We start from the raw sequence: 27,059 nt of genomic DNA on the forward strand, positions 1-27,059 counted from the left end.
CAGTCTCCATATGTGACTTCATTATTCCCTGCAACTTTCAAAACATCAAATTAAATTTTTGAATACATTCAGATTCTGATAGAAGACATTTTTTGGAACATATTTGTCATCTGTGACAAGTGCATTCCCTCAGCACCCTCTGTGGAGTGCTGACTTATGGTCTTTAGTTCAGAAATTATTATAAAGCTGGTACAAGACTAAAAATTGACTCGTTTTGTTAACAAATGTGTGAATGTTTTTTCCTTTTCGTTTCAGCACAAGATCCTTTTGTGTCAGGTAACTTCTGCACTGTCTCAACTTTGAAAAGGCTGAAGGTGGCATTCAGAGCCACAAAACCAATTTTAATTTAAGGCAGAGGTTTGTTTTTCTTCAAGCTCTATCTGCACTTAATGAAAGAACATTATTGGCAGATGCTGGAGAAATATTTTTTCCCATAGAAAATTGGATTTGGGGCATAAAACTTGTTAATGTTAATAAAGACAGGTCATTACTGGTCTCAAGTCAGCAATGCAAAGTGCAGGAGATGGAGTGCTGCTGGTGGCACTCGTGCTGCTGCTCCTTGGGTGTGAAACAAGCGCTGGTGAGGAGTAAATCAGCGCGAGTGGAGCGCACACACAAAGGCCTCTCTGCCATCATTTATGCCCCTCCTGATGCCTGATGCACTCACTTGTGTCTTAGGCTGGTAATTTACAGTCTCCCAGAAAGGTGTGTTTAGATTTAAGCTGTGCAGTAGTGTAACTAATGAGAAATAGAGGGGAATTTATAGCACTCGGTGATTGATTGGCCAAGTACCTCGACGTTAATTGAAATCTGAGGACTCCCAGCTGTCTTTCAGTTAAAAAAAAATTAAATAGGGGGAAAAAAAAGTGTTTTTGGAGTAGTGAAACTATTGCTTTGTAGCATTTCTGGAGAACATGGCTGGGGTGAAAAGGTGGGGTTCCCTGAAGAGTGGAAGGGCGGCTGGCTAATCACCTGCAGGCACTGGCTGATCTGGCACTCTCACTGAGCTTTTACAGTCCCACTGGGCCTTCAGGTGTCTTTCCCTGGCAGTCTGGCCCCAGTTCCACCTGGAATTGGCTGTGCAGTCAGCACCTTGTGCTGCTGTGCCCTAACAGGGGCACTGAGGCCTAACTGTTGTGTGACAAATGATCAGGATAAATACTCAGCTTTAATCTCTCACTGTTTAACCAGAGCACACAGCTCTCTCCTCTGCTGTCATCCTCTAAATGCACCGTTCTTGTGCAGCTCGGTCTTGTGAAAATGTCTAAATTTTCCCATTAAGTGCTTAAAAAGTAATAAAACTAAAGCCATTAGCCTTCACTCGTCAGATCTGTATCAAGAGAAATATTCTTGGGCGCCATAAATCTGATCAAGTGTTCGACATTTATATCATTCGACTTCATTCTCTGGAAATGGACCTTTGAAGGTAAATTGCATTAAGTAGGGCAGTTTAAATTTTTAATACAATCTTATTGTAACTGTTAGCAAATGATTAAAGTGCAAAGGGGGGGCTTATGTGTTTTGGGAGATTTATGTGAAATGCTCCATGATGCTTCTATTCTGGCAGGGAACTGCTTTTGTGACAGCTGGATGTGCATAAACCCACATACCCAGAGGATTTTTAGCTTGTAGTGGTGGAGGAGATGCCTTCCTATGTGCTGCTGGATTTCTGGAGGGTGTTTTGGGAGCAGGGTTTATTCCACCTGCACTGTGGTGTTGGTAACACAGCTTAACTCTTTTTCCAGCAGGCCTCAGTGTGCCTGAGGGGTGGATTGTGATAGCTCAGTGGGCAGCGAGCTCATGGGCTGAGGTGGTTTATTTAATCTTATTTCGGTGCTTGGTAGTTTGTTTTGAGGGTGATTTTTCTTTAAAGGACAAGAACATTCTCTAGCTTGGGTTTGGTGAACAGCATGGATAAGTTGTGCTGCAGAGGCAGTGATGTGTTTGTGCACCTTTTTTTGGTGTTTCTGTCGTAAACCTGATTGCTCTTTCCTGAGGAGAATACTCACATCTTGAGGAATAGTATCTCTGAATATTTAATGTGAAAAAAGTGATATTTGTTCAAAGTATTGGGTGACTATAACTTTTTTCTTAGATACCTCAGCAGTCATGGCCCTTGCTTTGGAACCAGCTGTGCCCTGTCAGGATGGAGCTGTGTGATCTCATGGTGTGGTTGCGCCTCTGACTTCAGCCTTTGAGTTGCTAGGTTACAATTTTGTGTCATTTTGGCAGTTGCAGAAAGAAAACCATTGATTTTTCTGGTTTTTTGGTGAGTTTTTTCTTTAAATTGAGTTAATAGAACCATCTGGATGAGGCACGAGTTAAGTTGAATGTGATTCAGTAAATGTGATTAGTTTATTTCTTTCTAGAGGGTTGGTTGCATCTGAGATGCACTGCCAGAACAGCAGCTTTCTGTCACTGTGTCCTTCTCTGTGCTCTGTTAGTGAGCTCATTGGGTGTGAGGACCCTTCAGAGAGCAGAAATGTTCTCTATGAAAGCAGTCATTTGCTGGTGTGTGCCCCAAGGTGGGCTTTTCATGAAGCTGCCTCAGAATGGGAGTAGGAAATGACTCCCTGAGGTGGTAACATCCTGAAGATCGTATAATTTTCTGTGACTTCAGCCTATGGTTTGATATGATTTAAAAGCAATTCTGTGTTTTGACATAGAATTAAATACATTAAATTATATCACACAATGTAATTATTACATTCAATGTTATCCTTAAGAATGTTGTTCTTAAAGGGTAGTTAACAACTCAGTTGCTTCCTTTATGGACATTTTACAAAACACATCAATTTTACAGCATTCTCTTTGAGTCTTTTCAGTTTGCCTTTTTTTTTTTTTTTTGTTTCAACATTTTTTTTAATCTTTGCATTTAAAATCACAACTCTGTGTGGGATATAACAGGATTTATGACTTTATTCTGCCCTCATGGAAAGGTCAGCAGAGCTCCAGGCAAATCCATGTGCAGGAGACTTTACCTGTGTGTCTGGCACAGTGTTCCCCTTAAATCCTCAAGTTGTGTGCTTCTACTTCTGTTTTCTTCACTGCTTGAGCACAGTTATTTTTTAAATTGCTTCAGATGCCAGATTGTTTCCGGTGGATTTATTGGCATATTTGCTTACCTAGGCTTGGAAGGCAGTGATTTGCATGGAAGTTGGGAATAAGTGATGTGCAGTGTTAATTAGAGTTACCTGTGGAGCAAAAAAAATGTGTGTTGGCATTGATGAAAGATATTTAACACTGAGCCTGATTTACAGCTGTGTTTTCATAGCTTGTAAGACAAGGTTTAAGAAGCAAAGATTTGTTAACCAAGCACTTTGTCTTGTAAAACTTCCTAATGCTTTTGGTGCCTTGCACTACAGATTCATATCTTTTTGGTCCATTTGACTTTTCTTTTTTGGTCACTGAGGTTTCTCCCAGCACAGGCTGTCAGAGCATGGAGGGGGTTTGTGCTCAGTGCAGAGCAGGAGCTCCTTTCCCTGGTGTGGCTTCACAGTGGCACCACTTCTTCAGGGCAAAGTAACTTCAGCCATTTCTGGCTGCACCTGGCCAGGAATTAGCTGGATAAATTGCCATTTCCAAATTAGCTGGATAAATTGCCATTTCCGAAGCCCAGCTTTAGAATTGCCCAGCACTCATTTCTCCATTACACCTGACACGTGGGATGCCAAGCTCTCCTTCTAAACAGAAGAATATAAAGGTTGTTTAGCCTAGAAAATTGATTGAATTTAAAATAACAGGCACAATGGCCTTAATAGTGGCTACTTACATGAATGTTTCCCATTTGGAAGCATTTGTGGTTAAGGCTTGCTCTGGTAGTTATTACTGCCTCTCCTGCAGTATGTAATTGTGGAATAAATTTGCTTTTATTGAACCCTTACTTATCCTGTAAACATGGAATATTAAACTAAAAGGCAGCTGCTGTAAAAATATAAGCTGCTGTATATCTTAACATCTTTCACTTGTGTTTTTTAAGGTAAAAGCAAGTGCTTGCTCGCACAAAAATCCCAATTTTGCAATGTTATTTTTTCCCCAAGTAATAAAAGAGGTATTTATTAAACAAGTGTTTATCCCTGCTGATGTTCTTCACTCAGCTGTCAGCATTCCAGCTTCAAGTGAAGTCCATTTTCTGTCTGTCCCTCGGTGAAGGAAAATTTCCTGCATTCCCATCTTTTGCACAAGTGGCAGGTTTTAGCTGAACCTGCTGTTTACTCCTTCTTGGACGTGCAGAGGAGATGGATGGTCTTACACAGGTTTTGATGAGAAACCAGTTTTGATTTAAATTAGTGGTAATTGGAGAACTGAGTGTTTGCATCTCCTAGAATATGCAGCACCCCTGGACTGTGATCACTAAGAAGAGAAATGGCACCAGATGTTACGGGTCTTGTATGCCTGGAGTCTTCCTTTTTTAATATTCCAAGCTTTTCTTGGTTGAGCAATTTAAATGTATGAAAAAGAGCACAGGAAGAGCTGTATTCCCTGTCTTTTGGGAATGAAAAGTGATCAGACTGCTGGTACCTCTGGGTGTTTTCCAGGCTCCACCTTAGGAGCAGGGAGAGATCAGGTCTGAGCCTGGATGAGGTTTCCCTCCACTCCTCGCTGGGGCGCTGCAGTTTCTCAGTTTTCTGAGATGTGGGGCTGGAGCAGACTCTCACCTTGTGCCTGGAACTCCTCCTAGGGAGTATTTTCCTCTGAAGTCTCTGCCTTTCTCATCCTTGTCCTTGGATGGAGCTGTGCTGATGAGGTTGATACCTCAGGTTTGAGCTTTTCTATTTTTAAAATTCTCTACTGCTTTAGTGTGGAGTTCTGGGCTTCATATGAGGGCATGGTGAGCTCTGTGCACAGAGCAGGGAGACAGAACAATTCCTGCTCCAGCTGGGCACCAGGGACAAATGATCCAAATCTCAGCCCAGGAGCACAAACAACGCGGGCTGGAGAGAGAAAAACAAGAAGGATGAGATGCATAACCTAAAGCTGTAACGGGACAACGAACTGCAATATGCAAATGGAGCAGAAATGATAAAAGTGACAGACCCTGAGCTCCTCATCCCAAGGGAATTCTGTCCTGTGCTCCTCATCCCCCAGGGAATTCAGTCCTGTGCTCCTCATCCCAAGGGAATTCAGTCCTGTGCCCCTCATGCCCCAGGGAATTCAGTCCTGTGCTCCTCATCCCCAGGGAATTCAGTCCTGGGCTCCTCATCCCAAGGGAATTCAGTCCTGGGCTCCTCATCCCAAGGGAATTCAGTCCTGGGCTCCTCATCCCCAGGGAATTCAGTCCTCTGCTCCTCATCCCTGAGGGAATTCAGTCCTGTGCTCCTCATCCCTGAGGGAATTCAGTCCTGTGCTCCTCATCCCCCAGGGAATTCAGTCCTGTGCTCCTCATCCCCAGGGAATTCAGTCCTGTGCTCCTCATCCCTGAGGGAATTCAGTCCTGTGCTCCTCATGCCCAGGGAATTCAGTCCTGTGCTCCTCATCCCTGAGGGAATTCAGTCCTGAGCTCCTCATCCCAAGGGAATTCAGTCCTGTGCTCCTCATCCCTGAGGGAATTCAGTCCTGAGCTCCTCATCCCTGAGGGAATTCAGTCCTGTGCTCCTCATCCCAAGGGAATTCAGTCCTGTGCTCCTCATCCCTGAGGGAATTCAGTCCTGTGCTCCTCATGCCCAGGGAATTCAGTCCTGTGCTCCTCATCCCCAGGGAATTCAGTCCTGTGCTCCTCATCCCCAGGGAATTCAGCCCTGTGCTCCTCATCCCAAGGGAATTCAGTCCTGGGCTCCTCATCCCCCAGGGAATTCAGCCCTCTGCTCCTCATCCCTGAGGGAATTCAGTCCTGTGCTCTTCATCCCTGAGGGAATTCAGTCCTGTGCTCCTCATCCCAAGGGAATTCAGTCCTGTGCTCCTCATCCCAAGGGAATTCAGTCCTGGGCTCCTCATCCCCAGGGAATTCAGTCCTGTGCTCCTCATCCCTGAGGGAATTCAGCCCTGTGCTCCTCATCCCCCAGGGAATTCAGCCCTCTGCTCCTCATCCCTGAGGGAATTCAGTCCTGTGCTCTTCATCCCTGAGGGAATTCAGTCCTGTGCTCCTCATCCCTGAGGGAATTCAGTCCTGTGCTCCTCATCCCTGAGGGAATTCAGTCCTCTGCTCCTCATCCCAAGGGAATTCAGTCCTGTGCTCCTCATCCCTGAGGGAATTCAGTCCTGTGCTCTTCATCCCTGAGGGAATTCAGTCCTGTGCTCCTCATCCCCAGGGAATTCAGTCCTGTGCTCCTCATCCCTGAGGGAATTCAGTCCTGTGCTCCTCATCCCAAGGGAATTCAGTCCTCTGCTCCTCATGCCCAGGGAATTCAGTCCTGTGCTCCTCATCCCCCAGGGAATTCAGTCCTGTGCTCCTCATCCCTGAGGGAATTCAGTCCTGTGCTCCTCATCCCAAGGGAATTCAGTCCTCTGCTCCTCATCCCCCAGGGAATTCAGTCCTGTGCTCCTCATCCCTGAGGGAATTCAGTCCTCTGCTCCTCATCCCAAGGGAATTCAGTCCTGTGCTCCTCATCCCTGAGGGAATTCAGTCCTGTGCTCTTCATCCCTGAGGGAATTCAGTCCTGTGCTCCTCATCCCCAGGGAATTCAGTCCTGTGCTCCTCATCCCTGAGGGAATTCAGTCCTGTGCTCCTCATCCCAAGGGAATTCAGTCCTCTGCTCCTCATGCCCAGGGAATTCAGTCCTGTGCTCCTCATCCCCAGGGAATTCAGTCCTGTGCTCTTCATCCCCAGGGAATTCAGTCCTGTGCTCCTCATCCCTGAGGGAATTCAGTCCTGTGCTCCTCATGCCCAGGGAATTCAGTCCTGTGCTCCTCATCCCTGAGGGAATTCAGTCCTGTGCTCCTCATCCCTGAGGGAATTCAGTCCTGTGCTCTTCATCCCTGAGGGAATTCAGTCCTGTGCTCTTCATCCCTGAGGGAATTCAGTCCTGTGCTCCTCATCCCTGAGGGAATTCAGTCCTGTGCTCTTCATCCCTGAGGGAATTCAGTCCTGTGCTCCTCATCCCTGAGGGAATTCAGTCCTGGGCTCCTCATCCCAAGGGAATTCAGTCCTGTGCTCCTCATCCCTGAGGGAATTCAGTCCTGTGCTCTTCATCCCCAGGGAATTCAGTCCTGTGCTCCTCATCCCAAGGGAATTCAGTCCTCTGCTCCTCATGCCCAGGGAATTCAGTCCTGTGCTCCTCATCCCTGAGGGAATTCAGTCCTGTGCTCTTCATCCCAAGGGAATTCAGTCCTGTGCTCCTCATCCCAAGGGAATTCAGTCCTGGGCTCCTCATCCCAAGGGAATTCAGTCCTGTGCTCCTCATCCCAAGGGAATTCTGTCCTGTGCTCCTCATCCCTGAGGGAATTCAGTCCTGTGCTCCTCATCCCCAGGGAATTCAGTCCTGTGCTCCTCATCCCTGAGGGAATTCAGTCCTGGGCTCCTCATCCCAAGGGAATTCAGTCCTGTGCTCCTCATCCCTGAGGGAATTCAGTCCTGTGCTCCTCATCCCTGAGGGAATTCAGTCCTGTGCTCTTCATCCCCCAGGGAATTCAGTCCTGTGCTCCACATCCCTGAGGGAATTCAGTCCTGTGCTCTTCATCCCTGAGGGAATTCAGTCCTGTGCTCCTCATCCCTGAGGGAATTCAGTCCTGTGCTCCTCATCCCTGAGGGAATTCAGTCCTGTGCTCTTCATCCCCCAGGGAATTCAGTCCTGTGCTCCTCATCCCTGAGGGAATTCAGTCCTGGGCTCCTCATCCCAAGGGAATTCAGTCCTGTGCTCCTCATCCCAAGGGAATTCAGTCCTCTGCTCCTCATCCCTGAGGGAATTCAGTCCTCTGCTCCTCATCCCAAGGGAATTCAGTCCTGTGCTCTTCATCCCCCAGGGAATTCTGTCCTGTGCTCCTCATCCCCGGGGAATTCAGTCCTGGGCTCCTCATCCCTGAGGGAATTCAGTCCTGGGCTCCTCATCCCTGAGGGAATTCAGTCCTCTGCTCCTCATCCCTGAGGGAATTCAGTCCTCTGCTCCTCATCCCTGAGGGAATTCAGTCCTGTGCTCCTCATCCCCAGGGAATTCAGTCCTGTGCTCCTCTTCCCTGAGGGAATTCAGTCCTCTGCTCCTCATCCCTGAGGGAATTCAGTCCTGTGCTCCTCATCCCCAGGGAAATTCAGTCCTGTGCTCCTCATCCCCAGGGAATTCAGTCCTGTGCTCCTCATCCCCAGGGAATTCAGTCCTGTGCTCCTCATCCCTGAGGGAATTCAGTCCTGTGCTCCTCATCCCAAGGGAATTCAGTCCTGAGCTCCTCATCCCCCAGGGAATTCAGTCCTGTGTTCTTCATCCCTGAGGGAATTCAGTCCTGAGCTCCTCATCCCAAGGGAATTCTGTCCTGTGCTCCTCATCCCAAGGGAATTCAGTCCTGTGCTCCTCATCCCCCAGGGAATTCAGTCCTGTGCTCCTCATCCCTGAGGGAATTCAGTCCTGTGCTCCTCATCCCCCAGGGAATTCAGTCCTGAGCTCCTCATCCCAAGGGAATTCAGTCCTGGGCTCCTCATCCCAAGGGAATTCTGTCCTGTGCCACTCAGGGTGCGAGGGCTTTGCTTGGGGAAATGTGTTGTGCTCACTGTTTCCTTTGGAAAGTGTGGTTTGTGTGGAGATGCTCAGGGTTCCGTGTGCAGCTCCCAGCTGTCCTGCTCAGGCTCCCTGAAAGCCTCGTGGGCAGGCAGGGAGCAGGAGATGCTGAGGAATGAGTGGGTTTTTTTTCCTTAACAAAAAGCAGCGTTTGGGATGGAAGTGGCAGGGGGTGGGAAGGTTAATTTTGTTGTGGTGAGCTGGGTCAGGCATGGAAGGGGAGGCATTCAAGCCAGGAGCTTTCCCTCCCAACTCGGAGTGGGAATTTCACATGCTTTTAATTATCAATGCCTTCAAGCAGAATACAACTCCCAGTCATTCTGGCTCGTGGAATTAAATTTAAATGTATAAAAAATAAGCGTCAGTCTCCCTGCAAGGCCAAATATTTGCTAAATATCAGTTTCTCTTTGTTTACAACTCTAAGTATCTATGGTATATCCCTGTTTGTTTGCAGAAGAGTTCTTGACTTTGCACATAAATTTTGTTTAGCTTTTCATTCTTCTGATATATTACAATAAAACCTGTCCCCAACTGATAAATTGAGTATGTAAAAGTACTGACAATTCAACTGATTTTTAAAAAAAGAGTTGAAATGCTTCTCAATCTCTGGATTATTTTTTATATCTGCTGTAGATTAAGTTGGTATTCATCTGTTTTAAAAATATTTTTTAGGGAGTATACAATTCAAATATTGCGTTCAGAAGCAGCTTGGGACAACAATATCTCTGCTTTCTTGAATTCTTTATTCACTTTATAGAACATCATTGTTCTGACAGAGCGAGGAGCTGGGGTGAAGAATGGTCTATTTTGACCCCACCTGTGTCCAGTTTGAGGCTCCCAGCATAATGCTGTGGAGTTGTGGAGTGAGCCCAGAGGAGGCCATGGGGATGCTCCAGGGCTGGAGCCAGCCTGGAGAGCTGGGGGTGCTCACTGGAGAGGAGAAGCTCCAGGGAGAGCTCAGAGCCCCTGAAGGGGCTCCAGGAGAGCTGGAGAGGGACTGGGGACAAGGGATGGAGGGACAGGACACAGGGAATGGCTCCCAGTGCCAGAGGGCAGGGATGGATGGGAAACTGGGAATTGGGAATTGTTCTGTGAGGGTGGGCAGGCCCTGGCACAGGGTGCCCAGAGCAGCTGTGGCTGCCCCTGGATCCCTGGCAGTGCCCAAGGCCAGGTTGGACAGGGCTGGGAGCAGCCTGGTGCTTTGCTTGTGTTCAGTCACTGAGTTCAGACTGCCCTGGGTTTCTTCCCCTTCTTGCCCAGACTGTGCTGTGTGTGCCAGTGCTGCCAACACCCCTGTGCCCACACTGCAGGGAAAAGGTAAATATTCCCCTTGGCTAATTGTCTCTGCCATGTGAGAGCAGGAGCTTTTGCACATGAGGTATTTTTCATCCATCTGTGTTTTTTGTTCAGTTTGGGTCTTAATTTAGGTCTGTTCCACAAAGGATGAAGACAAATCCATGTGCATATGTTAAAATCTGACCTTTGGTTTGCTCTCTTCACTCGCTAATGTGTTTTAAAATATTTTAATATATAGCTTCCCAGGCCCCAGATCAATAACCCAATGGGTCTGAAATGACAGAGTGCTACGATATTCCCCTTTAATTTAAACATGATTAGCTGATGAAGGTTATGATCAATATGCTAGGAGAAGATAAATTAATTGATATCATCCTTTCAGGATGATAAGAGGCCTATTGGAGGTGGGATGTAACTAATGAAGCTGCTTCTTCATATATATGAGCCATTCTTTATCCAATGTATTCTCACTAAATCATGGTTATGCCATCATTCATTTACATGAAAAACATAAGCCACAGACCAGTTTGTTATTAAAATTGCATTCATTTGAGAAGAAACTATGCTTACACTGTCCCTGCCTGTGCTGTAATGTAGTGAGGGAAAAGAATCTTGGAATTTACATAATTGTCCTTTTGTGTCTGCTGAACAAGACAGACTGGGTTCTGTTGGCTTAATTCCAAGGATTTCCTGGGGAACTTCTTAAGGAGATGCCAGTAAATGTCTCCGGCTTTGGTGGAGGTGCTGCAAGTGACTGCAGATTCCTTGGCACAAGTTTTGTGAAGTGCTTCCCTTCATGGAGAAAACTGCATGCCAGGAAGCTGAATTTAGTTAGTGGCGTTTTTGATTAGCCACTACACAAGTACCTGTTTCCAAAGACTGAAATTTTGATTAGTTTTTAATTTGTGACTCAAAAGGTAGCCATACATTTTATTTTTATGTATTTATGACATAAAAAGAGCTCTTTCCAAAGGCTTTAGCTGAATTAGCAGCATGAGCTCAAGTTCCAGTGTGTGATGGGATGAATTTCTGGAATGGTTTGAGTTGTTTAAATTGAAAGATTGTAGGAGAGGTTTGGAAGTTGCTGCATTCCACATCAGTTCTGTTTGATCTTTTTTATTATGGGTCTGCCAAGCTGTGTATAGAGATGTTAATGGCTCTGATCCCTGTATCTGTTTGATAAATGCTGCTTTTTCTCCCATGCTGAAGAGAATGTCTTAATAAATTGCAAAAAAAAAAAAGAAAAAAAAGGCATTTTTTCCAGCTGTGCTGCTGCTGTGAAAGAATAAAAGCTAAAATTAGAACTAATGATACAGCTTCTTTCCATAAAGAATTTTCCCTGGGATGTGTGGTACCACCAATCTAGGTATTTATTCACTGTCATGAACCCTTTATCAGTTCTAATACTGCAGTTCTAATACTGCAGTTCTAATACTGCAGTTCTAATATTGCAGTTCTAATACTGCAGTTCTAATATTGCAGTTCTCTTTGGTTTGGGCTCCACAGTGGATTGCCCCGGTGCAATAGCTGATAAAAAAGGAAAACCCATTTTATTCCTTGGCAGCAGAGAGCAGGTACCTCCTGTCTGCCAGGAGAATATCCCTGGCAGAGAATGGGAAATGTTTGCTACCATGAGCTTTTATGGAAAACACAAGCCTCAGATGAATCTCTCTCATCTGAGAGTGATGAGCTTTGTTAGTGTGGGGTCACAGACACAGAGGAGACTTGGTACAAAATTCCTGGTGTTGCTTTTTGTTATTTTTCCCCCAAGTCCTGTGGTGCTCACATGGTGGAATGAGACTTCTGGAGGCACATTTTCCAGAAGTCTCATTCCACCAGGAATGAGAAGGAGTCACATTTCCCAGCTGGAGTCTCCCGTGGCGCACCGTGGCGCACCAGCACCCTTCCCGTTCCCTGTACCACACTGAGCTCCTGGAGCAGGCTTTGGTGGTGCCCCCAGTCTGTGTGTGCTGCTCACGGTGTGTTTGGCCCTGCCTGACCTGCCTGCCTGTTGTGTCTCCCCTCAGTGGCCCAGAAGATCGTTTCCACCAAGAAGAAGCAGCAGCTCTCCATCGGACCCTGCAAGTCTCTGCCCAACTCTCCGAGCCACTCCTCCGTGTGTTCTGCCCAGGTTTCTGCCGTGCATATCAGCCAGGTACAGACAAAAGCAGGGCTTGGGAAAGGGGCTGATAAGCTGCTTTTCATCTCTGGTGTGTTTCCTGCCATTTCAAGTGCTCTCCTTGCTGCTCCTGAGGTAGCTGCCATTTTATTCATGCTGCCAGTGCACTGTGGTTTGAAGTGATATTTGAATTATTTTTTAAGATTGGCTTGAGTTCAAAAACAAAGTAGGAAAGCAGAATAATTTGGCTCTAAAGCCTGCTTGGATTGATAAGCCTGCTTTGATCATTCTCATTGATACCCAGCAGCCTGCAGGCCAATCATTACAGTTGCAGCATTTGCTGTGCTGTGGTTCAGAATCCCCTTGCTGTGTTTTTGGTGGTTACTCTCACTCAGCTGTGCTGAGCTGGTGTATCCCCGTGGTTAGAGTGCTGGAATTTTACACTCAATGGTATTTTGAGAAACATATGGTTAATATTAACATTTTCTTAACATTGCCATATGGTTAATACCAACTTTACCCACGTGTATTGCACACTCCCCTGTGTTTCCCTGACAATGCCCTTCCTCAGTGTCTTTGTTTTCTAGTGTCAACTGATCATCTCTGGGCTTGTTCCCAGCTGGGATGGATATAAACTGAATGATGTGAGGTACCCACAGCCATTCTGGTGTGGTTTTCAGTCTAAACTCAATAGTGCACAGGTTATTTTGCAGTCCTGAGCCAGCCATGTGAGGATTTGTTTTGGCTGTGGACCTTTATCCCACACAGTGCCTGCTTTTTGGCAGAAGGGAGTAACTTGTCCCACTGGGTTATCACCCTAAAGATGCAGGTGCCAGTTTAGTCTGCAGAGTTCTCTGCTGTGACTCACTGAGTCCTGATCCAGCCCCAGGCTTTGGCTGTGGCTTTTGCTGATGAGCCCAAAGAGAATGCTGGAGCTCAGGCCCCCCTTTCTAAAGCAGGTGCTGAGTGAGGTGTGTTGCTCCTTAGAAGAGCCCTGGCACCTCCTGGTGAAGAACAAGTTCTCACATGGGAGAGGTTTCCTTTCCTTTCCTTTCCTTTCTTTGGAAACCCTTTCCAGGTTTCCTCACCTGTTCTGTCTCTGACCACAGGCCCTTGGATCTCACCCTCTCTGGGGGCATTTTTTGTTAATGAAGCTTTTTTTGATGAAGGACATCAAATATCTGGGGGCTCACTGGTTTCCTACCCAAGTCTAGTGTGAAGGTCAACAGCAAACACCAAATTCTAGAGCAGTACCATCACCTATGCAGCAAACTTCTTGCCAGTGATAAGAGCTGTTTGGGAAAATCAAGGCAAGGTAGCTTTTGTGATAAGGCTCCCTAGATTCCGTTCCAATAAAAGGGAAATAATGTTCTTTACTGCCTTTGGCAGGTGTCATAATTACCTGAAGGGGCAATTGCATCACCAGTCAAAGATGTCTCTCTTCTGAGACTGATGTCATGCCTAAAAGTAGAGGCCAGAAATCTGTTTCATGTCTTATCTCCTTTGTGCTACACTTAAAGGCAGTATGACCTTGTTTAAGGGAAGGAAGCTGAATCCTTATCCCAGACTTGAAAGAACTTTGCAACTGCAATTCCAAGTTTAAGATGATCTGGGGCAAGATTTGCCATCTCTGATCTTGGCTGGAAGACTGGCTGGTGTCTTGCCCTTTGGAACATCTCTCCTGGCGTAATGATGTTCCTGTGAAGATTTCCTCCATGAATCAGCCCCGTTAGCGGTGCAGTGCCCTGCCACTTGCATTCTCCACAGGAGCAGAGGCCTTCAGAGGCACTGCCTGCACACAGCACTTCAGCTGGAGTCAGACATTGTTCCTTCTCTGGTTGGATCATCCCAGGGATTGAACTCCTGCAAACTCTCCAGATGACTCTGCAGTCAAAAGCTTAGGCTTTAGAGAGGGAAGAAAAGGTATCGAGTGTCACCTTAACCAGAGTAGTCCTTGGCACACCTTGGGGGGAATTGTAAGGCTCAGCACCATCCAGGGCTCCTGTGGTTGCAGTCTGCCACGTTGGACAGGGCTTGCAGCAGTCTGGTCTGGTGGAAGGCGTTGGAATGGCATCAGCCTTGAGGTCCCTTCCAATCCAAACCACCCTGGGATTCTGTGACAGACTGTTCTGTGTGTGTGGGTGCTTCTCCATCTGCATGCCCAGGGGGCTGAGGTGGTGCCTTCAAAAAATGAGATCCCTTCAGAAAATGCTCTCAGGAATATCTATAGTTACATATTTCCAGAGGCCTGTCCCACACAGTAACATGCTTCCTATGCCAAAGGCAAAATCCACTTTTCTTTGTAGTAGATGCTGCTTAATTCTTCTTCTGACTTAGTTTTAGCCTGTATGTCAGTCAAGGGGAAGGTTTTCCTTGAAAACCTTTTTAAGTATCTCAGGTACCTCTGTTGGCTTTCAGGGCAGCACAGAATGCATGGAAAGAATTTTATTCTCAAATCCAAGGATTATCATTCATGAGCATGATGGACAGAGTTGTTGTATGCTCCGTCAACAAGAGGGATGGTGCAACATTGCTTACATTCAGGTATTCCTGAGTCAATAACTCCAGTCACAGCCCACTGTCTGGCTTTTTGGACACTTCAAGAGGTAGACTGAGTTGTTTAGAGGGAAAGAAATGTTGTGCAGTGGATTGGAGGCCTCTTGTTGGCCACAGGGCATCTTGGAATAGGTCTTTAATTTACTTTATACAAGTACAGACCAGTCACTTCTGTACCTCTCTGCTCTGTGTGTCTATCCCACTTTTCATTCCCACGTTCCCCTATGCCTTGATAATCTTCCTAGGCATGATGTGCTTGTATACCATGCTAAGCCTAATTTCAAAGAAGAATTGAGTTCCCTTTTCCCTCACAAAACCCCACAGAACTATTCCTTTTCCCTAAATTCATCCTGGTGCTAGAGGAGTTGCTTGTCCTTTACGCCTGACATATCAGGAAGGCAATTTTAAGCTATTAACTTAGCAGAATAGTGCCAGTAGAAACAGTTCCAAAGGGCTGTTTGCTCTGCCCAGCCCCTGGAAGTGGAGATGATCTGGTTCCCAAAGCCCTGAGGCTGCTCAGCCCCTCCTTTGGTGCTCAGGGCTGCATAACCTGCTCAGGGGTTACCTCAGCTGGGCTGGGGATTGCACTGTTGGAAAAACAGCTGGAAAAGCCTCTGGCACAACAGCTGCTGTTGCTGTTGGTGTGGAAGGCTGCAGGCCCCTCTCCAGACAAACTCATGTGCAGATTCCAGCCAGGAATCCCCAGCAGTGAGCTGCAGCTTTGAAGGTAGAGATGGAAAGATTGTTTTACAGTGACAATAATTCCCAGAAATCTGCAGGCTGGATGTGTTTTCACACTGGCTGGCTTTCCTGGAATTCAGCTGTTACGTTCTGCTGTGAGAGGAGATTGGAAATGGCACCATGTTTCCATGTCTGCCCGGTCTCTGTGCATTCCTCTAGGACAGAGGGACTTTAGTCACCCTGAGCCTCCTTTGCTCCAGGCTGAGCCCCTGCCCAGCTCCCTCAGCCCCTCCATTCCCTGCCCTGGACACGCTCCATGGGGACTGCAGTGCCAGGAGTTGTGTGTCCTGGTCAGCAGTGCCATTCTCCAAGCAGATTTCCATTATTCCTGGGAAGGTGTGGAGCTTTACAGCCGCTACAAAGCTGCAGCTCAGGTGTGGCTGCCACACAAGCTCTCTCCTTACTACCTGTTGTAAATCTGTATGATGCATTATTCATGTTTGCACAGTGCCTTCAGATGGTTTTCACTACAACGTGATTGTCCAAAAATGTGACTTTAATTACTGAAAGCAAAGTGCAGTCAGCTTGGCCATCCATTATTTCATTCTGTGTGAGACCTGATTATTGTTAAGCCTTTTAGAAATTTTCTGGGATGTCAAAACTAAAACTAAACAAGGAATGATAATGTATTTAATGCCACATATTTCACAATCCTTTTGAATTTACAGGGTTGTTTCTAAGTAACCTGATATTTACCTAGAACAAGCATTGTAGATAGCTCCCTGTGAGGGTGCCCAGAGCAGCTGTGGCTGCCCCTGCATCCCTGGCAGTGCCCCAGGCCAGGCTGGACAGGGCTTGGAGCACCCTGGGACAGTGGGAGCTGTCCTTGCCCATGGCAAGGAGTTGGAATTAGATGATCCTTGGGGTCCCTTTCAACCCAAACAATTCTATGGTTTTTGCAACCATTCTCTCTGGTTGTGTTTTTCATTGTTCCAGCTAGTGGCTTATTTTGAAATCACCTCAGAGTTTTATTTACAAAGTTGGAAATCCACTGCGCTTGGTGCGTGAGAAGAGAAACATTGCCTGCAGGAGTTCTTTTATAGAAACTCTCCCTGTGTCTTAGGGGAATAGAATATCCAACAGGTTTGTGTTTTCCTTTAGGAGTTACTTATAAATCACTTGGAAATCCAGGAGACAGCTGTGAAAAGTGTAAAATGATACTATAAAATAATGAAGGGATTTAAAAGATAAAATTGTAGGGAATCCTTCATGGTCTCCACCTGGAAAGTAGGCTCTTAGGGCATAAATCTGTTAATTTCAATTAAAAAAATTAGATTTCTTTGCCACCCTTCTCATCTCCAGCACATCCAGTGGTTTGGGAACAAGCTGCTGCAGAGACAGGAAAAGCAAATGTGGGGTAATTGAGGCCACTTCTTCCCAGCTTGTCCTGCTCATCTGTCCAGTGTTACCATTCTCCATTAGGGCACTAAAAATGATCATTCCAGTTATGTAATTTCATCTCCTTTGTTTTGTACACATCTCCCAGTTCTGCTGCTGCTTCCTCTGGCACCTGAGAGTGTTGCAGGAAATGTCTCTGCCCTGCCCTTGCAGTGCCTTCCCCTCTGCTCCCTGCTCTGGGAAAGCTGCAAGGACCAGAGGAGAGCTTGGAGCATGCAGGATTTCAGCTGGGCTGGAAGGGGCTGTCTCCTGCTTTTCCATCTCCTCACTGCTTACAGCTTGAGGTCCCCATCCCCAAGGAGCATGGGGGAAGTGCCATGAGGCATCTTTCTCCTCAGGAATTCTGGAAATACCCTCTTACCACCTTGCCTCACTTCCTCCAGGAATCTTGACTGCTTTAGAGATGGCCTTTCCCCCTTCTCTGTGCATCCCAGACATTTCTTTTCCCTCCAGAATTACCTGTGAGTTACTGCCCAGCCCCTTCATCCTCTGCTGCTCCATCCCCAGCAGGCAGAATGTTCTCTGTTGTCCTGCCCCAGTCCCCCATCAGCACACAGAGCATCTCCTCCTTCAGTGGTGTTTTTAGTACTTGTTTATGTCATGTCTAGTAAGTCCTTTTAAAGAAAAAAAAATAATACTTTTTTCTTAATCACCTTTTGGTCCTTTCCATTCTGTCTGGTTTCCTCACCTTCCTTCTTTCAGGAATTTGTTACCTCGGTTCATTTATTGTTTTATAGGCTCAAAGCTTTATTTCTTTCAGGACTAGGATGTAAAATCAGAGTTTTGGCTGCTTCAAATAAATTGGAATCTCTTACTCACAAGTTTGTATCTTTGCACCAGTGGCTTCAGCAAATCCTGTGCAGGGCCAGGAGCTGGACTCGATTGTCCTTGTGGGAGAGTCTGTGATGCTTGGAAGATGTTGGGATTTATCCAACCCCTTAGTAGCCATTTTACAACCCTGAATTATTTTCATTTTCTTGATCAGCTCTCAATAATCTGGTGTCTCCAGAGTAGGTTTAACTCCATGGCACTGGGTATTTACAATTTAGTTTAGTAGAAATCCAGATTTGGAAGGTTGTTCCCAATGTTTGCTTACTTGTACACTAGAAAACAAATGAAACTGTTGCTACCCAGTTAAGGTTATACTGTGTAGAATGAAAATGTGCCTGCTGTATAAACAGAGCTATCTAAATGTTCAAAAACTAATGGTGGGGGAGATGTTCAAAGGCTTGGAATAGAAATGTGTGGAAAAGTGGCAGCAGGGCAGCCCTGCTGAGCCCTGGCTGCACTTCTGCATCAATCTGGAGTAAATCAGGAGTAAATAAGATACAGCTGTGGATTGTCATTGCTTGAAAGCAGCCTGCCACTGTTTAAAACTCCCTTTAATCCTTGCAGACCAGTAATGGAGGAGGGAGTTTAAGTGATTATTCCTCCTCTGTCCCATCAACTCCAAGCACCAGCCAGAAGGAGCTGCGGATCGACGTTCCTCCCACTGCCAACACTCCAACTCCTGTGCGCAAACAGTCCAAGCGCCGCTCCAACCTCTTCACGGTGAGTCAGCCAGGGACAGTGCTCTGGGGACAGCCTGAGCCAGGGACACTGCCCTGGGGACAGCCTGAGCCTCAGCCAGGGGACACTGCCCTGGGGACAGCCTGAGCCAGGGACACTGCCCTGGGGACAGCCTGAGCCTCAGCCAGGGGACACTGCCCTGGGGACAGCCTGAGCCAGGGACACTGCCCTGGGGACAGCCTGAGCCAGGGACACTGCCCTGGGGACAGCCTGAGCCAGGGACACTGCCCTGGGGACAGCCGGAGCCAGGGACACTGCCCTGGGGACAGCCTGAGCCAGGGACACTGCTCTGGGGACAGCCTGAGCCAGGGACACTGCTCTGGGGACAGCCTGAGCCTCAGCCAGGGGACACTGCTCTGGGGACAGCCTGAGCCAGGGACACTGCTCTGGGGACAGCCTGAGCCAGGGACACTGCTCTGGGGACAGCCTGAGCCAGGGACACTGCCCTGGGGACAGCCTGAGCCTCAGCCAGGGACCTGCTGCCCTGGGGACAGCCTGAGCCAGGGACACTGCTCTGGGGACAGCCTGAGCCTCAGCCAGGGACCTGCTGCCCTGGGGACAGCCTGAGCCAGGGACACTGCTCTGGGGACAGCCTGAGCCAGGGACAGTGCCCTGGGGACAGCCTGAGCCTCAGCCAGGGGACACTGCCCTGGGGACAGCCTGAGCCAGGGACACTGCCCTGGGGACAGCCTGAGCCTGTCACTGCTGCCCTGGGGACAGCCTGAGCCAGGGACAGTGCTCTGGGGACAGCCTGAGCCAGGGACACTGCCCTAGGGACAGCCTGAGCCACAGTCACTGCTGCCCTGGGGACAGCCTGAGCCAGGGACACTGCTCTGGGGACAGCCTGAGCCAGGGACACTGCTCTGGGGACAGCCTGAGCCAGGGACACTGCCCTGGGGACAGCCTGAGCCAGGGACACTGCCCTGGGGACAGCCTGAGCCAGGGACACTGCTCTGGGGACAGCCTGAGCCTCAAACAGGGACCTGCTGCTCTGGGGACAGCCTGAGCCAGGGACACTGCTCTGGGGACAGCCTGAGCCAGGGACACTGCTCTGGGGACAGCCTGAGCCAGGGACACTGCCCTGGGGACAGCCTGAGCCAGGGACACTGCTCTGGGGACAGCCTGAGCCTCAGCCAGGGGACACTGCTCTGGGGACAGCCTGAGCCACAGTCACTGCTGCCCTGGGGACAGCCTCAGCCAGGGGACACTGCTCTGGGGACAGCCTGAGCCAGGGACAGTGCCCTGGGGACAGCCTGAGCCAGGGACAGTGCCCTGGGGACAGCCTGAGCCAGGGACACTGCCCTGGGGACAGCCTGAGCCAGGGACAGTGCCCTGGGGACAGCCTGAGCCAGGGACAGTGCTCTGGGGACAGCCTGAGCCAGGGGACAGTGCCCTGGGGACAGCCTCAGCCTCAGACAGGGAGCCTGGGGACACTGAGCCTCAGTCCCTGCTGCCCTGGGGACACTGAGCCTCAGACAGGGACCCTGGGGACACTGAGCTTCACCCCTCTGCAGCTGGGCTGTTCTGATGGCACAGGAGTGCTGCAAGAAAGCTGTGGGCTCAAAACCAAGAACATCCTGGAATTGTTGTTGGGTGGTTCTGTTTGAGACTTAAACAGGAGTTAATTTAATAACAGGAGATTTTCCTAGGAAGACAGGCTGAGAGGCTGGAGATTGTTCAGCCTGGAGAGGAGAAGGCTCCAGGGAGACCTTAGAGCCCTTTTTAGTGCCTGCAGGGGCTCCAGGAGAGCTGCAGAGGGACTGGGGACAAGGGATGGAGGGACAGGACACAGGGAATGGCTCCCACTGCCAGAGGGCAGGGATGGATGGGAGATTGGGAATTGGGAATTGTTCCCTGGGAGGGCGGGCAGGCCCTGGCACTGCCCAGAGCAGCTGTGGCTGCCCCTGATCCCTGGCAGTGCCCAAGGCCAGGCTGGATGGGGCTGGGAGCAGCCTGGGACAGTGGGAGGTGTCCCTGCCATGGCAGGGGTGACACTGGATGGGCTTTAAGCTCCCTCCCAAACCAAACTATTCCATAAGTACCCTGTTCTGCTTTTATTACTATATAGAATCAGTTCACTCATTTCTTCTCCAGGGCTAAAAAAGATGATGGAGATTAAAGTAGCTTTTTTTTCTTTCCAAAGCTCCTGTTTTTTTGCTTCACTGAGAGGCCAAAAATTCCCAAATCAAAAAAAAAAATCAAATAAAAAGTTGCCTGGTGCAATCTGACAGTTCTTTGTTATGCAGAAGTAGTTTGGGAAATGCTAATGAAGCCCTGAGTGAAGGTTTCCTTGGTTTAAGCCTCTTGCTGAAAGCTCTGGGATCTGTTGCAGGTGTAGCTGTGGTTTGTAAGCAGTTTTTTGACAGGTCACACATGTCACAGCAAACTCAGAATGGCTCTGGGCTCTCGTGTAATTCCCTTGGGGGTTGTAGCTACATGTTAGTTGTGTTTAGGAACCCACAACTTTCCTGTCAACATGGAGAATTTATATATTTTATTCCAAAGGTGATATCATGCTCACTTCCCACATACAAACCTGTAAAAACCATTTCCTCAGACTGAGGGAAATCTGAGCTCTCCACCTTCAGCAAGTGGAACATTTTGTCACCATTTTGGAGCTCTGAGTGACAGCACAGAGCCCCAGGGATCCTGTGTCCCTCCCAACAGAGGTATTTTGATTTAAACCCCCATCTCCCAGTCCTGTGAAGGAGAGGAAATCATGCATTTGTGTTTGGGTGCAGATGAGTGGCCTGGGAAGAAGAGTCCCAGCTCTGATGCTGATATTTGATAACAGCTGTGCAGATTCCTTGCCTTGGTGGGAATTGCAGATTTCCCAGCCCCACTAGATGTCAGTGTCAGCCCAGAAACCAGCAGTCAGAGCTGGGGAAGCAGAGCTGGGTTGCTGCTGCATCCCTGCAGACATCATCCATCCATCCATGGCCGGCCTGCAGGATGTGTGAGGGGCTGCCAGGGCTCTGCAGGTGCTCTTGGCATCAGGGAAACTGGGAATGCTTCCTTTGGAGCAGCTGTACATTTGAGAAAGGGAGGAGAGAAAAACAGACCCATCTACAGTCACAGGAAAGGTTGGAGAAGAATTTTAAGTCAGCTGTAAACAGACTGAAGCTCTGGTTTGTGATAATTAGTGAGAGCCACATTTACTGACAGGAGAGGGTGTTGATAGTTGTCTTAGTGTCTGATAACTGGGAAAAATAATAATAATTTGCCTTTGCAAATTTAGTTGTGTCTTTTAAGGTGGGTGTAGTGAGACTGTTTAATGAGTTGCCCTGTAATCTGTGTGGTGAAGTACTTAACACCCACTCTGCTGTAACCCAGCTTCTGTGCCAAGTTACAGCCTGGAATTATTTAATTGAATAAATAGACAACTACACAGAAACTGCTGGTTATGAACAGAGTGTGTAATTATTTTACTGTTTAGCTCTGGTTTCTTGCTGTGCTTCCCTTCCCAGTCACTTATTCCTTTATCTCTTACAGAATCAGATCTATTTCTGTTTAATAATTGCAAATTACCCCTTGTTATCTAGCACAGGTAATCTGTTCAGTGATCTTTAGATCTTCTGTTGTTGGAAGAGGACTGGGCTAAGTAGAAAATATTTGATTCCTCTTAATTACAGTTTTTGAGTTGGAATAGGGATGAGAATTTTTAAACATGTCCAGTGCATTAAATGCAGCATCTCATCTTTTTACATTGATTATTAATGGTTGTTGTAAAGCTGTGGTTGCAGCAGTTGATTTTCCCCTTAAGTGATAAGATAGAGTAGATATTAGAAGAGTTTATGTCCTTTGTTTGGACAGTGTGATAACAGGGACCAGCAAATAATCTTGTATAGGGCAGGTGAGGATTTGAAATGCATTTTTGAGGTTCACTGAGCTGATTCTGACCATGTCTGATCCCACACTGGGTGAGGGAATTTCTGGCATAGAAAGGTGCATCACCTTTCCCACATTCAGTGTTAGCTGTTTTACATATTTACAGAATTCTGAGGGAGTTTTTCAGACTTAAAATGAGCTCCATGTCTCAGTATCTACTGGTAGAGATGAGTATTTTATTTTTGGGGTGCTCAGCACTGCCAATCTGCGTCTGGTTGTGCCCAAACTCAGATGTGACATCTTGGGCCAAGTTTTATGTGCATTAATCTGTGAGTGACTTGCAGGGGAAATCACTCCAGTGATATTTGTGCAGGTGCTTTAATTTTTCCAGACCTTTTTTGGTTTGCTGGCACCAAGTTTTCAATAGAACCATTTATTGTGTAGATGTGCCATCAGAAAAAGTCCTGGGAAGTGTTGCTCCAGCGTGGTTTGGAGTGGATTTTTTTCTGCTAGGATATAAGACATATTGTGTGTGTCATAGGTACAAAAGCATAAAAGATCAGATTTCTGTTTCACTGCACAATTTATCTTTATAAATAGCGGAGCGTGCGAAGATTCTCCCCTGAAAAACGTTAGGGATTCTGTGAGTGCGAGCTGCTAGGAGGGAATCTGCCCAGCAGAAATCCCTACATTTCTGTCCTTTTGGCATTTACCAGTGTTTTGCACATAGGCTTTTCCCTTCCACGTGCAGCCTGTGATTTCCAGCTGCAGTAACTTTTAGGGAATGGTGATGATTTAAAACCAGAAATGAAAAACAGCATGTAGATATTCAGCCTGCATTTCAGAGGCAGGCTTCTTTCTCAAAAAAAAAAAAAAAAGTCAGATAAAAAAGAAACATTCAAGTTGACAACTCCCCTCCCAAGGATTTGGGCACCTTCACTGAGTTTCTTTACAATGTCACTTACGGGCGCCTTGCGCCATTGAAGCTTTGTTTTGCCTCGTATTCTTGGGAAGTGGCACTTTGAGAGGCAGAAATCTGTCTTGAAGGACGAGGAACAATAGTTATCCTGCACGCTGGATTTCACCCCTCCCACTTGTTTTGCTTGCTTTCATTTGTTCTTTGTTTAATTCCCCGGCACGCCATTCCTTTGCCCCCAGCCATAGTAACTGGCCATCGCGGCCCGTTGCCGGCAGCGCGGCATCCCCGCTGCGCGAATGCGCTGCTCGCACTCGCTCTCCTCCCTCCCCTCAGCGCCCAGGGCAGCTGCTCCTGGGTTTTATTCTTCCTCCCACCCCTTTGTGGCACGGGGGAAAGGGGCATGAGCGATCCACGCTCCCGCTTCTCCTCCTGATTCCGGCGTCTCTTCCCGCCGGAGCGGGCTCTGGCGCGGCCGCGGTGTGGAAAGCACGCGGAACTGTTTTCCCATTTCCCGTATTGTGTGAGTAATGTTCCCATTGGAAAGTAATGGAGTGAAGTTGTCACTTGTCAGCGCAGTTATTAAGGAGGATGACTCTCAGGTCTTCTTTTTGAAATAAAATAAATCCGTCAAAATCACCGCTGCGCCCGTGCGTTCTGTCGCAATAGCGGGCTGCGATCTGAATAACTTCTTCACATTCCCAGAAAACTTGAGAAAGCCATGAAGGGAGCGCTGTGACCTCACTCCTTCCAGCCCTGGAGGAAGCCAGGATAAAGCAGCTCGGGTTTTAGACATTGGTAAAATTCTCCTCGTGCTGATTTTTCCACACCATGTTCAGATAACTTTTTCCAGTCATTGGCTTTTCTTGCAGTTGCAACTTTCTAACTGTCCCAAAGCAGAAAAAAAAATAGTAAGTTGAAGTCTACATAGTCAAATCCAGCATTATAAAATCGTATTTCTAAATAGTTGCTGACATTTCTAAGAGCCACACAGGTGTGAATTAAATCTATGCATGGCTATTTTAAATGTTTTTAATGAGGAGATGGCACATTCATTCCCCTTTGGAGCTGCTGTTGGAAACTTCAGAAACGTGTCCTCTGATGTTGTGGGTCTTCAGGCAGCGAAGCTGAAACTCTTTAAACCCAAATGCATTTCAAACTGGTGGATAGTTGAAATTTATGGGTGGTGGATGGGAAATTTATTCATTGTCAGGATGGTTGTGTACTTGTGTAGATTCAATTTTGAGCCTATATTTACCTGCCAAAGTATTTTTTAATTGCCCCGAAAGAAAAAAAAAGGCAAATAAAAGCATCCTCTGTGTGCATTTAATGGAGCACAAACTTTTCTTTTCGCTCTGCAGTCTCGGAAAGGGAGTGACCCAGACAAAGAGAAGAAGGTCCTGGAGAGCAGAACAGACAGCATTGGAAGCGGCCGTGCAATCCCAATTAAACAGGTAATGCCGAAATAGTTGTATTTTATTTTTTTTTTTCTCTTGCCTGCTTTCCATAGTTGGGAGACAAGACACACACACCTCGGGTCCGGGCAGGCCAGCGCCGCCCGAGCGGCGTTTGATGTGCGCCGCTGATGAATGTGGAAGTCACTCACTTGACATCAATTAGGAGAGGTTCCTATGTGTATTAAAATAGGATCATTAGAATAAGAAGAGGGAAAATGTGACAACAGGCCTAATGAAGTGCAGTCTGCCGGCCTGCATATGGAGCGGGTTTCTAGGCTGTGCTGGCTTCAAAGCTGCCTTTGTAGAGGGGGCTTTGATTGGGCCGAGTGCTGCCAGGCGCAGGGTAAATCAGATCGCTCGACAAGAGCCCCTTGTGATGGCAGGAATAGCCTGATGTGGCCCTAATTTGCTACCACAGACGGACATCTGAACACAGTTTCAGGCTGCTCCCTAACAACGAGGCAATTAGTTGTGATAATCATGGCCGGTGTGTCAGCTGCGCGCTCTTGTTTGTAATTTGCTAATGAAGGAATTGTAACTTTGATTAGGTTCAGTTTCATTTAGACCTTATTATATAAGAGAACGTTTACAGCTGTAATGTGTGGCCTTAATTAAACTTTCTCATTACACAACAGGACTTGAAGCCGAGGATTTGTTTTGGTCTGTTTTTACTAGCCTAGATGCACTTTCATTAGCCTGGAAGCTCGATGCTAAATTGTAGCTGGGAACACTCCTTTGAAAGGCAAAAGCAGTGCCAGCCTTGGATGGGAAGTGTTTGGGGAATGAGATGATTTACTTGCTCAAATGAAATGGCACTGGCTCCGTGTGGTTGAGATCTCCACATTCCCATGGAATGCTTCTCACACAGTTTCTCTGTCAGTGTTTCCAAGTGTTTACTCACGTGTTAGAGTTGCCTTGCTAGAGATAAGCTCCCATTCTTTTCCACTTATTTTCTCTCCAGTTGTTTTGGTGCCTTTCCTGCTCTCCAGAGGCTCACTTGCCTCTCCTGATCTTCCCTCAGCCCGTGCCTTATCTGCCAGGCAGCCCTGGATGTCCTGTGTGGAGCTGGGTTTGCATATTTTGGGGTGCTTTGTGCTTTTCCTCTGTTTCTGGATGTGAGGAGGAGTTGATTTTGTACCCTCAACTATTAGCTGTGATTCTTCTTCCTGAAGTCACTCTGAAAGACTTTTTGGGACCATCAGGCAGCAAAAATGCTGTGGTGTGTGAATCACTAGTAGGCAAATTTTAATCAAGCACGCTGCAATCCAGAAGAGCAGTTTGAAAGCAGAGGAGTTCAGTATTTGGCTCTGCATTCAGGGGAGGAGATTCCAGGCATTTAAAGCAAGCTGCAATTTTATTTTCCTACAGCTTTTGTATGGTACAGGATGGGTTAGACCGGCTGCAGTCCTTTTGGGTAATGCTAATTAAACAAAAGTGCAGCTGAGAATGTAAAACTGAGGGATAGATGTGCCAGTATTTATTCCAGGCATACCTACTGTTCTTTCCTAAAATGTTGTTGTATGGAATGAATTTGATTAAAAATACACTCATAGGAAGAGCATTGTAAGGGAAATATTGTGAGTGTGATTGTGCCACAGCGTGTTGTAAAGAAATATCCCTTACAATATCTGCAATTTCTGTATGGAAAAGCTCTCCTTGCAGCCCTGCCTGTATACCAAATATGAGCAATATTTTGGGAACGTGTCCTCCTTGTTAGTAATCTCAGTTATGGTAATTTAATTTTGTCACGTACAGGCCATTACCCACAAACCCTTGATGTGCACCTCAGCAGGTCCCTCCTGTTCTTTGGGCTTTGGGGTGGGAGTTGGAGGTTTTTGCAGTGCTGCAGGGTGGCTGCTCCCAGTGGGATTTCAGATCACTCTCAGATGTCAGGAGCAGAGATTTTGGAGGCCTGGTCAGTAGAGATGCCTCCAGGTTGAGTTGCTGATACAGCCCCACATTCCTGGGGGCTCAACAGGTGCCAGGTCCAGGGAGCTTGTGGAGTTTGTGAGGTCCCCAGGAGGAGGTGAGAGATGAGAATCTGACTCCACGTTCTCAGAAGGCTGATTTATTATTTTATGATGTTATATTAAAGAATGCTATACTAAAACTGTACTACAGAAAGAGAAAGGGTCTATCAGAAGGCTTAACAAGAATGAAATAATAAAAACTGGTGACTGACTCCTCAGAGTCTGACACAGCTGGCTGTGATTGGTCATTAATTAATAACAATTCACATGGACCCAATCAAGCATTCACCTGTTGGTAAACAATGTCCAGGCCACATTCCCAAGCAGCAAACACAGGAGAAGCAATCAGATAATTGTTGTTTTCATTCCTCTCTGAGGCTTCTCAGCTTCCCAGGAGAAGAAATCCTGGCGAAGGGATTTTTCAGAAAATGTGACAGTGGCAGCAGAAGTTCCTGCTGGGAAAGTTGGTGCCTTTTATTTCATGCCTTAACTGGGAATAAGACAGATGTGGAAGGGAACTTCTCAACCTAAAAATCTTCATGCTGCTGTTCTCCTTAAGGTGAGAAA

At 47.2% G+C, this 27,059-nt stretch overlaps 1 protein-coding gene across 16 annotated transcripts in view; it reads left to right on the top strand.

Moving 5' to 3' along the window:
* The window catches only part of AGAP1 (ArfGAP with GTPase domain, ankyrin repeat and PH domain 1), a 332,749-nt gene that overhangs the window by 138,490 nt on the left and 167,200 nt on the right, over positions 1–27,059 (top strand). For 15 of the 16 annotated variants that reach the window (XM_074548902.1, XM_074548903.1, XM_074548906.1 and 12 more), the window contains 3 exons: positions 11,966–12,093; positions 18,148–18,303; positions 24,427–24,519. In XM_074548902.1, the coding sequence (XP_074405003.1) occupies positions 11,966–12,093; positions 18,148–18,303; positions 24,427–24,519 (377 nt within the window). The remainder of the gene's footprint in view (positions 1–11,965; positions 12,094–18,147; positions 18,304–24,426; positions 24,520–27,059) is intronic. The other variant, XM_074548895.1, reaches the window with a different exon arrangement.

Source organism: Zonotrichia albicollis, chromosome 10, assembly GCF_047830755.1.
Source record: "Zonotrichia albicollis isolate bZonAlb1 chromosome 10, bZonAlb1.hap1, whole genome shotgun sequence".
Taxonomy (NCBI): Eukaryota; Metazoa; Chordata; class Aves; order Passeriformes; family Passerellidae; genus Zonotrichia; species Zonotrichia albicollis.